Source organism: Odontesthes bonariensis, chromosome 15 (assembly GCF_027942865.1).
Source record: "Odontesthes bonariensis isolate fOdoBon6 chromosome 15, fOdoBon6.hap1, whole genome shotgun sequence".
In the NCBI taxonomy this organism is placed as follows: domain Eukaryota; kingdom Metazoa; phylum Chordata; class Actinopteri; order Atheriniformes; family Atherinopsidae; genus Odontesthes; species Odontesthes bonariensis.
In genome coordinates this window covers 14659088-14676547 of record NC_134520.1, presented here as the reverse complement: position 1 = coordinate 14676547, position 17460 = coordinate 14659088, and the positions used below count along the sequence as shown (strand labels likewise).

General features: G+C 41.1%; 1 protein-coding gene across 1 annotated transcript in view; it reads right to left on the bottom strand.

Annotated features, from left to right (window-relative positions):
- The window catches only part of hcn2b (hyperpolarization activated cyclic nucleotide-gated potassium channel 2b), a 43762-nt gene that overhangs the window by 22817 nt on the left and 3485 nt on the right, over nucleotides 1–17460 (bottom strand). Inside the window, exons 3-4 of the mRNA XM_075485117.1 lie at nucleotides 12350–12511; nucleotides 2777–2995 (exon numbers count right to left, since the gene is read on the bottom strand). Of these exons, the coding sequence (XP_075341232.1) occupies nucleotides 2777–2995; nucleotides 12350–12511 (381 nt within the window). The remainder of the gene's footprint in view (nucleotides 1–2776; nucleotides 2996–12349; nucleotides 12512–17460) is intronic.

Genomic DNA, 17460 nt, shown 5'->3' with positions numbered 1-17460 from the left:
GTACCTTTCATGAGCCTGAGTCAGTTGTGGCCTTGCAATCGTGCCAAAGACTGATAACTAGTCAATCAAGCTGGCAGAGACAGCAAACTAAAAGTAGAAAAGCTAAGATATGATAAACTATAAATATACCATGCTATACTAATAATATAAACTATTGTAGGACAGTATTTAAGTAGAGTCATGGATGAATGGATAGCCTAAATTAAATCAAAGTGACTAAGACCATGATGATTCAATTAAAGGAGACATTCGAACATAATGGGTGGGGTTGATGAAGAGCTTGTTGACTTAGTCTGACAGGCATATAAATAAACCCAAAAAGGCTGGGAATCACTGCTCACCACTTTTTCTCATTAACATTCCCCTCACAGTTACAGTGTTTCTATTTATATTCGTGTCCATAAACCAGCTAAACACAAAGAGCAAAGCAGCACATGTGGACTCTGACAAAGCAGAAGAATGCCGGCGTGGCTTTTCTCACACAAACTTGCAGCGAACAACTAGACTGCACGCCTGCCTCTGCTTATGCAAACAGGAGAAGATGCTAAGTAACACAGCTGTTATGACATTGCTGTCTTAACACAGAGTGCTATGCCAACGGGTTACTCTGTGTTGAATCAACACAAATCCATGCTGTTGCTAACATTTAGACAATCTCAAACAAAGACTCTGTTTTGCCAGTGCCTGTTGTACCACATCCAACACATGGCTCCGTCTCCAGTCTGCTATCTGTTAGCGGGACTTACTGTGGGCTGCACTGCAGCACAGTTCACTGCAGTGGTTAATGATGAACAAACAGTCGTCAGGCACTGGGGATCAATGGGGTGGTGGATAAGTTTTCTTGGTTCAGCCATGTAGGATGTTGAATCTGTTCATTATTCACTGTTGTGTATCATGGAAGAACAGGAAACAGGACAGACAACGGGGACTGATTGCTGCATGTGTCACAGCACTGACAAAGTACAGCTACATGTAACTGACAGAAAACAGACTCCAGCATGGAGTCAGCTGCTTTTTCGTCCTCTCTTCTGGTGCAGAACTTTAACCACTGCAGGGCGACCTCTGAGACTTACAGAAATAATATCAAAGAGCTCAAGTGGAAAGCAATTAAAGTACAATTAAGTACTAATGTAGGTAATACTGAAGCTTGGGAATGTTTAAAAGAAAAAACTAAAGTTGTGGAGGGTCTCTAAGAAATCTTAGAGAAAACAAGAAGGTATGAGATGTAAAATGTAAAGAAAAGTCCATTAAAATCTGCCTTTGAGATATGCCTGATGACCAACAGACTAACACAGGTAGAATCAAAAACATTATCTCTGCAGAGATAATAGGGACAGCACAAAAGAGGAAGTTTTTAACAAGGGCAAACAAAGTTTGCAAGATTCATTAGAGGAAACAAAAAGACAAGAGCAATGGAACAGAATACAAATGAGTACCGAATGAAGCCCAATAAAGATGGGGGAAAGGATTTTTGGTCAAAAGTAAAGTTACTTTAGAGAATGAAATTAGATTTTTTTAAAGCACGAGGAAGCATTGTAAGGTTAAAAGTTGGCAAGATCAAAAGGCAATTACATAAAAGCAGGTCTCTGAGAGTGTATGTCGAGAAAAGGATTCAAAAGATGGTGTTGAATAAGAGACTCTGATTTCTTTCAGAAGGGCAGGCTGCTGTCAAAAAGGCAGAGGTGGGAATGAAAACTGTTAACAGGAAAGGTTTTGGGTTATCCAGAAGGTAAGTGAATCAGATCTTTGAAAAGTTGCATTCCTATAGGTTTTGACTGACTTGAACTCTGTTTGACCCTCATCCCTGAGGTGATTTTGAGACCATGGTGATGTTTGTATAGTGCATGGACTACAGTTTGCTCTATGATTGTAAATTCATTGTAACATGCTCATGAATCTGACACAACAACTGTACACATAGCATATTCATTCCATTTTAGACCACCACAGCCGCGTGAGAGTACGTCCATACTCAACATCACTGCGGATGCTCACTAATGTGATCTCCTAACAGTCAAATCAAGATCAATTTGGTGCCTCTCAATCATGGTGGACCCCCCTCAACCAACCAAACCAATGACAAAAACACACTAATTACTACTCAGGGATAATTAAATGTGCTCATCCTTTTCTTTAAACACTGGCCAGGGGATTCGACTTCAAATCCAAAAATCACTCTGATGTGTTTCTTCGTGGATGTGTTTGTGGGTCGGGCAGCAGCAGACGTCTCCACGGCACCCAGGATCTAATGAGGCTAACAAGCCACAGAGCACCAATGACATTGTGGCGTTATAAATCAGGAGCATCCACCCCTCCCCGGTCAGCAGACACGGGAGCTTTGATCCGCCGTTACACAAAGACGACAGACGTGCCGAGGCCCAGCAAGCTGCAGTCATAAATATTGAACAAATAGAGCAGACGCTGTTCCTGTCAAAGTGTGTTGGAATCAAATAAGCTATCCTTCCCTGTCAATATCAAATGTATGCACACTGTAAGAGCGAGTGCAAAAGAAGTCTTTCGTTTTTCTTTATTTTCAGAATCAATAACAAGATTGCGATTTGCTCAGCCGTTAGATTTACTTGTACGTTTTTTTAATAAAAAAAAAACATGTCTGTTGTTAAAGTTGGGTAAATTAAATTTTAGTGACGCTGACACAATGTGAAAAATTCTATTAAAAAAATAGCAAATTATGATGGAAGGTCTCTCATTAGTTTGATGGTCCAACTCAGTCTCAGCTTTATTGAAATGCAGGACACCAAAAAATCCAGATCCTTACCTTTTCCTGGTATTGCCGCCTAGATGAGTCAAGAGACTGGATGAGTGCGGTTGCGTGGCCAATGAACATGGCATAGCAGGTGGCTCCTACAATCATACTGAGCATGGTCAGCCAGATGTCCGACATGCTCTCTGGGGCTTGCCTGCCATATCCAATGCACAGCATGTGGCTCATAGCCTTAAAGAGGGCAAAGGAGTACAGCTCACTCCATGAGTCGTTCTGTAGGGGAGGAGAGGAGAGAATGTGAGATGAGTAAGGTGGAAGAGAAAGTAGGAAAAACAAGGTTACTTAGTTCACCTAGAATAGCTCTTTAACTTCATCATTTTTGTTTCATTTATGGATTGCTTGGATCTGATTGCCCAAAGCTGTTTTCTTTGACAAAGCAACACTGTGTATTCACATTGAAGTGAAAACGTGTACAAGTGTGACAGAAGTGGGGAAAGAGAAGATGAATTTAAAGAACGAGAGGTCCTAAGAGTGACTCGTTCCTGGTGAAGTCCATGCCCCAGTGTCTGCCGAGTGTGTCAAGTTCAGCAGAGGGCCTAATCATCATCACTGAGCGGCCTCGCCTTGTCTTAGCTGAGCAGAAGAAGACGAGGAAAAGGAGAGCAGTTAATGAGGAGTTTGTACATCTGCCTGCTCCAGTCTGCCTTTGATTGGTGCTCACACACTCAGTCAACCCCAATTCTCCCGTGTTGGCTTAATTAGAAAGCCCTCCACATGCACTACTGAACCTCGAGTCCCTCCTGAAACAGCTGCGGTTAGGACCCTGCCTGAAGTTTACCACTGTGCATGTGCACATGTTTCCTCTTAAACCCTCTCGGCCCCGCCAGCCACTGATTGATTGGGTAGACTCTTTTCTGATTTGTATTTTTCCAGCATCATTTGCATTTCATTTGAGATTCAAATTTGGTCAGTTTCGGAGGAGCTGATAAAGGACATACTCGTGAAGGGCTGCCAAAAGATGTTTTTTTCATAATATTTAGGAAGGTGATTTGAGGCACTGCAAAGAAAAGAGAAGAGATTAGATTTTTTTCATATGAGATTACTTTTTCATCTCATGTAAAGGACAAACAAGTACAGTTTAAAACACCATCTACAGCTGCCATTTATTTTACTTGTCTCCCTATCCTCCATAATTCTTTAGAAAAAAATCCCCAAAAGCTTGACAGAACAATTTGAAACCCCAGTACCACACTGGGCCTTTATCCCTTTGCCACGAGTAGTGAAAAGATGCGGAGCTGCCAGCAGCATGCTGCCACATTGCTGGTGGATAAACAGCAGGATTTGGAGCCCATACCATGAGATACAGAAATACCTTGTTTGACTCAGCTGCATGTGTCTCTTAGTCTCTCTTTCAGACATAGCATTTTATATTCCAGCAAACCAAAACAAATGCATCATGCGGACAGTGTATCAATGGGCCTTACCTCACTGGGGTCTGCTGGACATGAACCACACAAAGAAAACTATAAGAAAAGTCAAAAGATAACTTCTGAGCAGACATTGATCATAGAATCAGTAGTAATGTATTCTTGATCGTGACCACACCCTCTATAAAAGAGAAAAAAAAACAAAGCCCCCAGCTTGTCTATGATTAATTGTCCGTCTACAACCGTGGCATGCTATTGTGACATTTATAAGACACGAATACAGTAAATCTCTGATATGTGCCAGTGCTTTTTTTTATTACACATTTACTGGGGGTGACAGTGGAACTCATCGATGCGTTGAAGATGTACTACCGTGTGTGGCAATGAGAGTGGCTGTGAAAGCCCACAGGTATAAATCACCTCATCTCTCCTGTACCCTCAGAAATGCCTTTGTTGAAGTCAAGGCCTGCAAGCCTCCTTGTTTCCGCTCTGACTTTTCAAGAAACACGCAGTGTGAACACAAATCAGCACTGTACAGAATCGTTGCGCCGTGCTTTGCTACTTAAACACAAGGCCACATTTAACGCAGTTTATATGATAAGATTAGACGTAAGATGTTCGCTGGATGAAGCACGCCTGGTTACATGTCAGGCAGTTTCACTGATGCCTCACGCCTTTGCTGTTTGCCATCTTTAAAGGATAAAAGCTCGACGTTTTGGAAAACAGGCTAAATTGCAGTCTTGACATTTTTATCATCCTCATTTATTCTCAGCAGGACTGCAAACAGATACATGCAGATTTTCCCTGATACCAAACTGTTGTTTTTTTTTACATGTGATAATTGAAGCAGGAAAACCCTGTGAGTCAGTTACAACGCACACCGACCATTTGTTTAATTCCGAGGCAACAGCTGATTAAAACCGACACAGTGCACAGCTGTCTCTTACTATTGGAAATTACAACCTTCATAATAACACAATGAACTAATTCTGCAGAGAAACCATCCTCTGTGAAGGCGGGGGGGGGGGGGGGGGGGGCAGAGGAAACAAATGAAATTAGCTCTTGTGTTCATTTTATTTGATATCAGACTTCACTGAGCTGCGCAGATGATAGCTAATTGTACATAATACATTTAGGGAGGCACACAAAGGGAGTTTGGGACATCGATGATGCACGATGCCGTAATTATAGAATAGCGAGTGTACGTGCATGCTGGCACATCCGTCTGGGTTTACATGCTGTTTGACTCTCAGGATCTATTTGCATATGTGAGTGTCTGAGCGTGTGAGAGTCTGTACCAGAGTAGAGCCCCTCTCTGAGAGACGAGAAGAATTTGAGGGTGGGAGTATGATTTGCTTCAAAGGACAGACATTTTGATATCTAAACTTAAAAAAAAGAGCATTTAGCAATGTTAAGATTCATTATTCAGAGCCAGTGGATTCATGTTTTCTATTTATCATTCAAGACCAATTGAGTAAAGCTGCAAGATGACTTGGTGTCTACTGGAATGACTTAATATGGATTAAGAATGCCAACTGGAGCTGCAAAATGTACTTTGATTCAAGTACACGGTAATAACTTTGCCTTGGTAATGCAAGTGTCAAAGTTTAATAATAGATTCATGAGCAAAACGTCAGAGTGTTTTTATGGTTGTATTTGCAAATGTAATGCAACAAATCAAATCACTCAGTAACTTACTATCCTCTCCTTTTTAAAGTTATTTTTTCCGTAAATAAATTACTGCCGTTTACACAATGAGAGAAAATAATAAAAAGTAGATCTTTTTTTGGTATCGTAAAGACATAGCCGAGGGAGGCATTCTGAAGTTTCTAGGGTTGTATGCATTTAATGAAGCACATAATTGAAACCTGATGAACATGTTCCCCAGCTCTGTCTCTTTTAATGACATAGGTTGGGACTTGGATGTTACAGGAGGGTTTGATGGAATATTGAATGGGGGAATAACACCATAGGAATGTTCTCAGGGTCTTATGTTCCTATAGTCATAAAACCCTACAATCCCATTTTCTTAACCACTTTTGAAACTGAAGACTTTAGGAACATGGACACTTTTCCTCTCATAGTTATAATATTAACATGCTGATGTTTTGTTTTGTTTTCCCGTGGCCTTTATTGACAGTGCAGGTGCAGAGAGAACCTACTGTGACGAGGACTTACAGCCTCTAATACTGTATGCTGATGTTTAGCAGGTTTCTGCATTCAGGATCTCAGTTTAGCTCAATATAATGCTGGCAATGATTATTGGGTACATATTTAGTGCTAAGACTGAAGTGAATGTCAGTGTTTTTCTCACAGTCCAAGCACTGGACACAAATAATAGATAATTGTCCAGATAACGATGCTAGATAAGTGCCAAGGAAATCACCAAAGATGTGCTGATTCATAGCCTTTAAATACCTGTACAAAATCGTTTTGCAGAGCCAGAATTGTTTTTTGTGAGAATGTCCCACAAAGCTGTGAGACGGCACTGTGTCAGAACAAATCTGTAAAAAAAAAATACAAGAAATCTTTGACATCATTTAAAGGACCCAAAAGCACATTAGCACCAGACTCCCTACATCTACACAAAGGGACAAAAGATGGAATTCACAAAATTTTGAAAGCAGGAAAAAAGCCAGTCCGTGAATAAATCCAGGGCTCCTTTGTGGACAAGGCAGAAAACTGCACTTGGCACTCTATCTTTGAAATAGAGTGGCGAGTTAGAAGCCATCACTAAAAGGGTCACAATAGCCTTTTATCACAATTTGATGGGATTTTATCAAAAGTATATTTCTGAATATAAGAAGCAAAATCCTCGGATCTAATTAAACGAAGATTGAACTATTTGACCGCAATTATCAAAAGGGCATATGGAGGAGACCAGGCGCTGAGCATCACCTCCTTATAGCCATCTATACTGTCAAACATGGTGATGGCAGCATCATGCTGTGGGGATGTCTTTTAGTGACTGGGGCTAGTTAAGATAGAGCAGGGATGGATGCAGCTGAAAACCATAGTGCTCAGCATATCAGGGAAGTGTCCCAGCCAGAGCCTGTAAATCATGTCTGGATAGACAAGAAAGTGATGCAGTGATGCTCCCCATCCAAACAGGTTGGGCTTCAAGAGGATGGCACTAAATTAAAGGATGTGTTAAGCTTGTAGGATCATACCAAGGAAGACTACAGGCTTTCTTTGCATCATAGCTGCTGAAGCCAAGTAGGTGGAGCATTTGTATATTTATTTGAATGGGACATTTTATCTGTGTTTTTTCATTGTGGAAATATAACACAGATAAAGACATTTGGTTTGTTTTGCTGGCTCCATTTTGGCAGCTTGACATCTGTAGTTTTAAGCCCTGAGATGTTCAACTTCGGCAGCATGGGAAGAGACAACACCACAGCTGTCATTATTTTTGCTTTCAGCGAAAACGAAATTCTATTGATGCCAGTGAAGGTTTTTTTACTGAGGGTAAAAATAACTGTTGCGCCAGGTCACGTTTGTACAGACTGACTTTTTTCTGCAAAAAGAACAGGTTCAGTCTGACTAACAGGTCCTCTGAGGGCCTGTCCTTCACAAGCTGTGTCCTTTGGAAGATCTAAGACTGAACTGACAACAGGGGCACACAGCTGTTAATTAACTGTGTGATATCAGGCATCATCTGAGTTATATGACTCAAGCTCAAAGCATTTATTCTACTTTAATAATTCCAAGAGTGGGGTAGGTCTCTGCAATAGCAAAAAAAAAAAAGAACATAAAAAAATGTTATATTCCTCTAAAACATCATCACGCTTCTTTACATATTCTTTGTATTGAGTTGCTTTTAACCCAGTTAGACCTGACACAACATATGAGTGTACTTGTGCATGTGTAAAGAGCACCTTCAGTCTTAGTGGCATAAATTTACATGCCTTAAGATATACAAAGATAAGGTTTTTTACAAAAAAAACTTTTTCTCATTAAAAACATGAAATATCGGAGATTCACAGCCGGGCTAAAAAAGAAAATTTAAAAATTATGTTGGTTTCAGAGGGGCAAAGCGTCCCACAAAGGCCGCAGCTCCATCCTGTCTGTGAGACTATTTTATTTATTTTTTTTAGCTAGCTTCCAATTGAATTGACCCAGCAAAACAAAAATAAGTTTACATGAGAACTTGTAATCCTCCTTACTTAACACATGCACTGATGGACAACACTGATGAACAACACAACAAATCCATTACATTTTCTTTTATTCTTATTTTATATTTTTTATTCATTTTTGCTTTCAATTCTGACAGGGGAGCTAAGCTAGCAGTTACTCAAAGTCAGGACAGGAGAAAAGCTCATTTTTGCCACGAAAAACAAATGAAACGACACAAGCTTTCAGTAGTTTGAGCGAAAACAATACCATTGATTTATATACCACAGAGAGGCATTTACATTGGCATTATATCTCCTCAACAAAGGTCTGTGATGTGTATACTGCGTTCAACCAGTGTAAAAATTTAGTTTAGAATTAGTATAAACTGGTATGATCTTAAGAGGTTTGGGGTTTTTTTTATGGTAAAATTGTGCTTTTCTGTCACACCGCGGTGAGGTTTTGTTTTATTTTGGTGTTTTTGTCTCGTCATTTCCTGTTTTATTTTGATAAGTAACTGTCCTCTCGTTTCTGGTCACTTGCCCCGTTCTCATGTGTCTCCAGTCTGATTGTCTCCCTGATTCCTAATTGTTTCCACCCGTTCCCTTTCCCCCTGTGTTCATATAGTCTGCGTCTCCCTTTGTCTTGTGCCAGTGTGTCATCTTCGCAACCATAGACCATTGTCTTGATATTTACCCTGCATTTCTCGCTTTTTCAAGTCACAGTTCTATAGCCTCCTTACGAGTGATTTTTGGTTTGTAATTTCCATAGTTTAGTTTCTTTGATTCGAGTGAGCTTCATAGTCGTTTAATGTTGCCTCCCTGGGAGTGATTTTTTTTTTGGAGTTAATAAAGTCTGCCCTTCTGCCAACTCTCTGCATCTGAGTCCCCTCTTGTGTCCAAGCCTGACACTTGCTTCATTACTCCATCCAAATTCCTTCTTGCTTCTCCAGTCTAAAAGCATTCTGACTGCTATATCTCCTACAAGTAAGACACTGCTAGGTACTTCACAAAGCCCACAGTAAAAAGTACAAAGTCTACAAGCCACTTGTTTGCATGAAGCCTCATAGATACTTCATCGTGACAGCCGCTTTCATTTTTCCTCTCTTAAAAGTGTTTAGAAAAAGGATGCAAATTAGTACTGTGGGTGGAGGTTGGATCACGAGAAACAGTTGCCACTGACACGCAAACACAGTAACACCTCCACACACGTGATTTTGTGTGTTCGACATGCATGGACATATTGGAAATTTGAAATTTACAACAGCAAAATTTCTCAGACATGTTGAGAGGAGAAGAATAGCTTTATTCTAATACCCATGTTCTAACTGCCAATCAGCATGAGGAAGACGGGACAAAACCACCTGTCGTCATCCACATAACAAAGAGTCACTTGCATAACACGCTGTGATGATCCAGTCTGTTGTGATGACTGTGCTGCAGGAGCCTGATTATCGCGCTTACAATAAATGCCACAGTCTGCTGCGTTTGTATCTTTTACAAGTCAAGGTTTTTTTTTTTTTTTTGAGTGTTATGAGGCTGACATGAATACATTACAGCAAAGACAGAAGTTTAAAAGAGGCTGTGGCTCACAGTCGCACAGACACAAAACACAAGAAAGACAAAAATAGTGCAGTATAGAGGAGAGCCTTCTGAGCACATGAACAAACCACATGCTTCTGTGTAGACTGGGTAATTGGCTCTATCTCTGGGGTCCTGTGTGTGCCTATGATGCGAGAAAGAAAAGAGGGTAGAGTCCAGGAAATGTCCAGCGCAGGCAGGCAGCCATTCAGCCATTGAGCCTGAAGTAAAGCAGCAGGATCATTTAACGCTGCGTCTCTTATTTATAGCGACTCTGAGGAGGACCTGACCTTCATTAGATGGCAACGACACAACACACTGGGTGGCCAGGCCTACATGGGTGCTCTCTGACACTGTTAAACACACTGCTCCGAGGCATCAACGGGTAAAGGGAATGCATACAAAGAGCAGAGACGGGTAAGGAGGGAAGGGAGGGAGCACATGGGGGAGAACAATACATTTTCTCTGCATTCATACCCTTTAGTGTTAATTAATGTTAGTCACACAAATGTCAGTGTGGGAAACAGAAGCTGGCCCTTCTCTGATACAGGAAAACATGCACATCAGCACAAAATATACATGCTGAGGAGAAGTTCAGCACTAATGAGGAACCATCCCCATATTTTTATCTGCCACTGTGAACTGAAACAGATGCTGAGGCACGAGGCTTGTTTCAGCACGCCGTGTAGGATAAAAGTAGAGGAAAGTCAGATCCAAACTGGCGAGTGTGTGTGCATAAAGTCAAAAGGAGATGGGGAAAACTATGGCCAGAGATTAAACCAGAGAGAAAGAGAGTTGATGGAGACGCGACAGCGATGTTCTGTAGGTTCAATGGGGTGTGATGGGTGTGGGACCCATCTGATCACACACACACACACACACACACACACACACCCATACATGGACAGACCTATCTGGTCAAGTACCAGTGCGTCATAGTACACTGTGTTTTTCAGGGTCCTGGGTGTCACAAATCTATGTGCCAAAATTAGAAGGCTGCCTCTCAGCATGTGAAACCTTTCTCAGCGATAGCAGAGTCAGGCTCTGGAAACAGAGTCTGACAAAGGCATGAGGGAGGAATTATCCCGTCTGCTGCACTTCCTTAGATACAGCAAAGATTTGATGTTCTCATCAGAAAGCAGCTGCAAGACAGCTTCAGTCAACGTGAGGTTTCTGATTACAGAAATAAGCATCAGTACAAATCTTTTGGCTCATGTCAGTTTCTGGTGCAGATTTCCACTCATTTCCAACACATGCAACACATGTCCTGCAATCAGCCTCTAATGTCAAAGCAAACTGTTTTCTCCATAAGTCAGTCTATTTATCCCATTAGTGTAATTCTTTGCTTTTCCTAAGGTTACACTCTTCATCAAACCAATGTTTGCTCCCCTCTTTTCCCAAAACCGTTCATCACCTCTCTGCTCAATATGTAGTCTGCAGACCTTATAGACTGTGGGCTCAGCATCAGGCCTAACAGCATGATGCATCACTTAAGTGTTTTTGATAGTATAACTAATTCACCACCATTGAACTACTGTAAAATAATAAAAGTATTATTTTCCCCTTTTTTAAGTTTAGTTTAGCAATAATGTGTGGAAGTAGCACACACTGAGTGAGGCGTACAGTAAACACTGCTCGTGACTTCTGACGCTCTGCGCCTTCAGTAATGTCAGTTATCAACTTCCAATCTGTTGTGTCCAGAGCGGGATGAAAAGTCAGACTGGATGGAGGTGTTCAGATCCAAAACTGATGAGGCCGACCAGTGAAGGCCCTCCCTATGTTTGTGCTTTTCATCTGCATCTCTGTCCACATTAGTGATTTGTAAGAAAGGCGGAGCAGTAGAGCAAAAAAAAAAAAAAGATTGTTTGTTTGCTGGTTTGTTTGGACATTTAAAAGGTTGTTAACAGAGCAAGTAATGCTCTCAGGCATATATTAGACGGTTGATAAATGTTGCTAGCAATTAACGAGCATGCTCTCGTGAACTCTTCGTGAACTATCTTGTTGTTAGATACTTGTTTTTAAAGCGTGGCACCAGAAGACTTCCCGCCTGAATTGTGTGCTTTCATGACAGCATCAACTATAGATGAAACTTCTCCTAGCAGCCCATGCTTCAGCTGATGGCCAGATGCTACTTGCCTCCTCAAAGGAAGAAAAGGTAATTGAGAGGAGAAAGAAAGAGAGCGGATGAAATACAAAGCGGACGACGTGCTGAATCAACTGAAATTCAGCTCTTGCTTAGCATTTGACCCTTTCTGTACACTGGCACATAACTTGGTTTTAATCAAAGGGGATTCTACTGTGGCCAAGACTGCGTGTGTGACTGTGCACAGTTGTGTGCGAAGTTATCTTTGGATGAATGTGATGTCTCCATCTGGCAGCAAATAACACACCACTGTGCTTCATGGGGGAATGCGTTTGATGCCTTTGTTGTTGCTGCTTTGCTGCCAAACTTTTTCATGTGTGCGTGCACTTTGCAACGTACATACAAAGCATTTTTTGCTTACCACCATCTTGTTGAGGGAGACCCAGCAGTCAGATGGGAAGTCCTGCAGCATGGGAACAAGGAACTGGAGACAGCCGTCCCAGTGGCACAGCAGCAGCATCATCCCGATCAGGTTGAATATTCGCATCACCGCGCTAGCGAGGTCGTAGGTCATGTGGAAGATCTGTCGCAGGGAGGAGCGAGATGGGAGGAGAGGTTACACAAATGGAGAGGAGGACAAAAGGCAGTGACAGATGTGTTACGAGAATGAAAAAACACAACTACATCTGTTTTCACAGCAATCCCAGCATGTTGTTGCAAAAGTTTTCTTTTTGGCTATCAACTTATACACACCTCATTTGACAGCACTCAAATTCTAAAATACTCCGGTTGGTTCTTAACTAAGCAGGAAATTTTTAGCACATCTTCATTATGCTCATTGGTTAAAGAACTGGGGACAACTAGTGAGAAATAAGTCCTTCTGTGATGGACATCATACTTTTCAAGAGCCTTTGCACAACCTGAATATGTCATATGCAATATCCGCGACAACCTGCGCAGAGAGACACACCAAAGTATAACATCCACATAGTAAAAGTAATTAGCGTTTTACACCTGGGGCCGCACAACAAGCTGAGAAGACAACATTGACATGTTCACTTCATAAATGTACCTGCTAGTAAAGAACTGACTATGTACACACAAAGCAAATATGAGAAACCTGAGTTGGTTCCTTGACATATATGCAAATCCAATATTCACACCCTTTTACATGGCTCTGCTCTTGCTGCCAGCTGGTGTGGTACCAAAGAAGTAAAACTGTAGAACAGAAAACAAAGACAAAGAGCTTATTGCCGCAACAACGCTCCATCAAGCTCAGAGGTTTCCAAAGTTTAAGAGAAATGTAATTTAATTTCTTTCTGCTCTCCAAACTTTCTGAAAAATCTATTTGGCCTGCACTACAAATAAGGCCTAAGAGCAGCGCCTTTCAATTTAGTTAATTTACCTAATGTCAGTAAACGGATATTGATTACTTAGTCTTAAAATACCCCTTTCAATTAAGCATCAAGTGTTTAACCGTTTTGTGTTAGATGTTTGTGTTTATACTGTGTACCAAAAGCCTTATCATGAACTGAGTCAGCATTGTGGACGAACATTTCCACTTTGGAACTGCACTGTATCAATTCGATAGTTTCAGATGTAACAACAACAATAAATCCCTCCCTTCATCTTGCAGGTCCTGTATGAGTCAGAGCCGACGATCGGGGAACAAGGTTTATCCATCATTAGCTTTTGTTATCAGTTTGCTAACGTAGTCGAGCCACAGAATCAACAGTGTTTGAACAGAGTCGACAGTGAGCGGCTGCAGCCAGGTGACCGGTGCGGATAGACGTCCGCCGCGGATCAAGCATTCAAGGCGCTGAATTACATCCAAGCCATTTCAAGGAGTGAGAGGAATACTTTCAGGGGGAAATTTTTCCATATGCGGAACTTTGTGAGTTTAAAAAGAACAGCTTGTAAAAGAAAAGCTGCACGCGTGGACATATTTCAAAACTAAGATTCCCACCGAGTCATGTGAAAAAGAAAGTTCATCCGCTTTTATTTCTTAGGTTTTTTTTCTATTTAAGCACATATTAGAAAACAAATGAGTCTCTGGCGGTTCCTAACATCAGATATAATAACATAGCTATAGAACTGTTTGCTGTCCATCATTCTGCAGTGAGAATGAACTGAAGTAACTTCGTAAAGAAGCAGGACCTTGAATCATGGGGTGGACTGTTTTGTCTTTTTTCACTGTAATATGTTGCATTGTTGATTTTTTATTTTTTTGGCTGTAGTTTCCTAATTCAAAGATCTGGTGATAACACAGGATACAATTTGATACAGTATCATGAAACGGGCAACGGTTACATCTCTAATCTGTAACAGAACTGAGGCTGTGGGGTTTTGTGAAGAACCTGGTGGAAGCTCAACAGAAGCCGATGAGGTTTTTTTGTGGCCTCTTGCCACTGTTGTTCAGCATCAGGTAAGAATGGGGTGTGGACTTGTAAGCACCATTCACTGTGGTTTTCCCAGCTATCTTTGCTTAACTGGGTCAAATACAACTTCAGAAGATCACTAAATCTTAAGTGAAAAAATAATAATTTCCCCACAAGTGACAAGAGAATTGTCTTATGGGGAAAAGAAGTAGGCCAGACGCCGTATGTCTGCTTGCAGTATATATATTTATATATAAGTATATATAAATATATTCACTTACACAGGACTGCCCAGCTTCATGGGCCCATTTGATGGGTTCTTAATTCAAAAATATGCTCAATTCAATTCTTAATCCATCGCCCTACATGTGAACTAAGCCAAATGTGTGTGTCTAGAGACTTGAGCAGGCAGCCTGTGTTCTGAATATACAACTTGGGAGCAGCCAGGTCGAGACGCTCTGCGGCTCACCCTGTCACCTCAGAGGCCTCGCTGCCCTCACCCTGTAGCTCACTTAAATATCGAACCCTCCCACAAATTATACTCTAGTTGCTAAAAAGCACGAGCGTAGTTTAAACAGCTGCTTTTGAATGAATGATGGCACGTGCACCAAATCACATGAATTTCTGTGAATCTGTCCCCTGTGTAATTTCCACTCTGAGTCTGCAAAATGAATTCACATCCAGGATAACAGCTCCAGGAGGCTGAAAAACCTGGGCGCATTTGTGTTAAAAAAATTTGCACTTCTTCACTTGCTTTGTGGATAGATGGTATCATTCGATATACGTCGGATGTTGTTCCATCCCGCGCCTTCATGCTTTGCATCAGGAAATATGATTCATACACAAATTACTACTCTCTTCATGTTCAACCCCAATGCTGCACAAGATGCAAATGAGGACAGAATGCAAAAGTCCCAAACGAATATTTCATACACAATAGAACGTAGAAATCAAATTAAACGTTCAAAAATACTGGCTCACTGTGAATTTGAAAGTTGGGACAAGGCCATGTTCACCACTGTGTAGCATCCACTCATGTTTTAACAACAGTCTGTAAAGGTCTGGGAACTGAGGAGACCAGCTGTTGGACCTCTGGGAGAGGAATATTCTCCCAGTCTTGTGCGATATATAGGATTGTTGCTTCTCAGCAGTTCTGGGTCCTCTTTTGTCATATTTTGCATTTCATGATGCACCAAATGCTTTCAGTTGCTGATGGGTCTGGACTGCAGGCGGACCAGTCCAGAATCCAGACTCTTCTACTACAAAAGCCATGCTGTTGTAACAGATGCAGTATGTGGTTCAGCCTTGTTTTGCTGAAACGTGCAAGGCCTTCTCTGAAAACTACATAATCTGGACGGGAGCATATATCTGCTCTAAAACCTGTGTATCCCTTTCAGCATCCAAATCTGAAGCTTGAGTTTCAAAACTTAATCATATTTTAACTACTGATTTTATCTAATGTTCTTTTTTCTTTCTTTTTTTTTTGTTTAAAATTTAAATCAATATCTCACTTTCAACATAGGATATAATTGTTGTGTTTTCTATCTGCTGCTGTGAATAAAATATATATATACAGAAAAAAACTCATGAATCATGAATCATTATGAGATTTGCAGCCTGTTCCATTTTGGTTTTTTCTGTTTAAGAATTCGGTAAATTCAGTTTCTATATTCTGTAACGTCTAATGGCTTTAGTTCATTTTGAAGGAGCAGAAGGGGAAACACACTGTGAGGTCCTGTGATTAGGAAGCCTTCCCATCATGATTAATGAGGCTCCAGGACGAATGTTCTCCCTGACACCGTCAGAGCACAAGTTCATGTGTCACTGTCAGACGACTATCTGGGTCAAAGCAGAGTACTGTGACACAGCCTGAAAACACAAAGTATTTCTCATTCCTTAACTGTTGTGCACAGTAAAATGCATTTAAAGAAAACTAGATGATGGATAGCGACCCTTTACCAATGCCACACTCTTGTAAATATGATCCCAATCATTGTCCAGCTTATGAAAAAGCATCATATGAGCTTCCTGCCTCAGGAAATTACTCTTGAAGACTCCAAACAATGGTTGTCTCTTCCTCTGTGTCAACCACACAGAAACAGAGACAAACACACACACCATTTTATTCCTTTAACATGACTAAAATACATATTGCTAACCCGGTCATTCAGTGTTCAGTTCTGACCAACAACTTAGCTGTGTTGAGAAATCATCACAGTACTGAGGTGATCTTAAAGAGCAGCAAGCTGCAGCGAGCGGACTTATAGCTGAGCTGAGCAGAGCAGAGCAGGGCAGAGCGGAAACACAGCCGGCCAAGTCTGGATGGAGCTAGGCAGGGTAGAGCTCAGCTGAGCTAAGCGGATCAGGGCAGGGCTGTGTCAAAGCAAAGAGACCATTCACTGGTGTGTGTTTGAATCAGTAATTAGAGTTCTCATCAAACTCAAATTACCACTCTGTAATCAAAAGAGCAGTGGTTACTTTCAGAGCAAGGGGACAGGAAATTAACTGGTAGATGTTTGGTTGGTAAAACTTCTTCGTTTATTGCAGACAAATACGCACGTGCTGAGTAAACCAGGGATAATTGTGTTTATATCTCATGGAGGGCATAGTGGATGATAATGCATCTATCAATAGATTAATCTTATTTCCTGGCGTGTAATGTAGCAAAAGTGTTTTTCCATCAACCAGTATGTCTGCATTATTTGTTTGAAATGCCACACCAAAGCAATTCTGAAGACAGAATTAAGGTAGCTCTTGTGGAGAGAAGAAGACTAGGTTCCCCTTTCCCTTTCATAAGCATAAGCTGTTTTTTAATTACCTACAAAACTGGGTTATTATGAGCTACAGTCCAGCTATGAGGCATATTGCAATACAACATTATGGAACCTCATTTATTTGGGTGTCAGAGGAGGACTGATATGCAAACGGAATTGCTTGTACGGTGGCATAAACTGCATAACTGGGATCCAATATTGTATGCTCAATTAAAGCCCAGTCAGACTACATTCTCTTTTATGAGCACGACTCGAAGTTGCAGGCATGATAATCATTATTTCAACGCTACCGTGTCAGCATTTATCAATGCAGCTCTGACGTCATTCGGCTAATGAGCCCCTTTGCTGGATGTGAAAACTCAAGAGGAGTATTTAAAAAA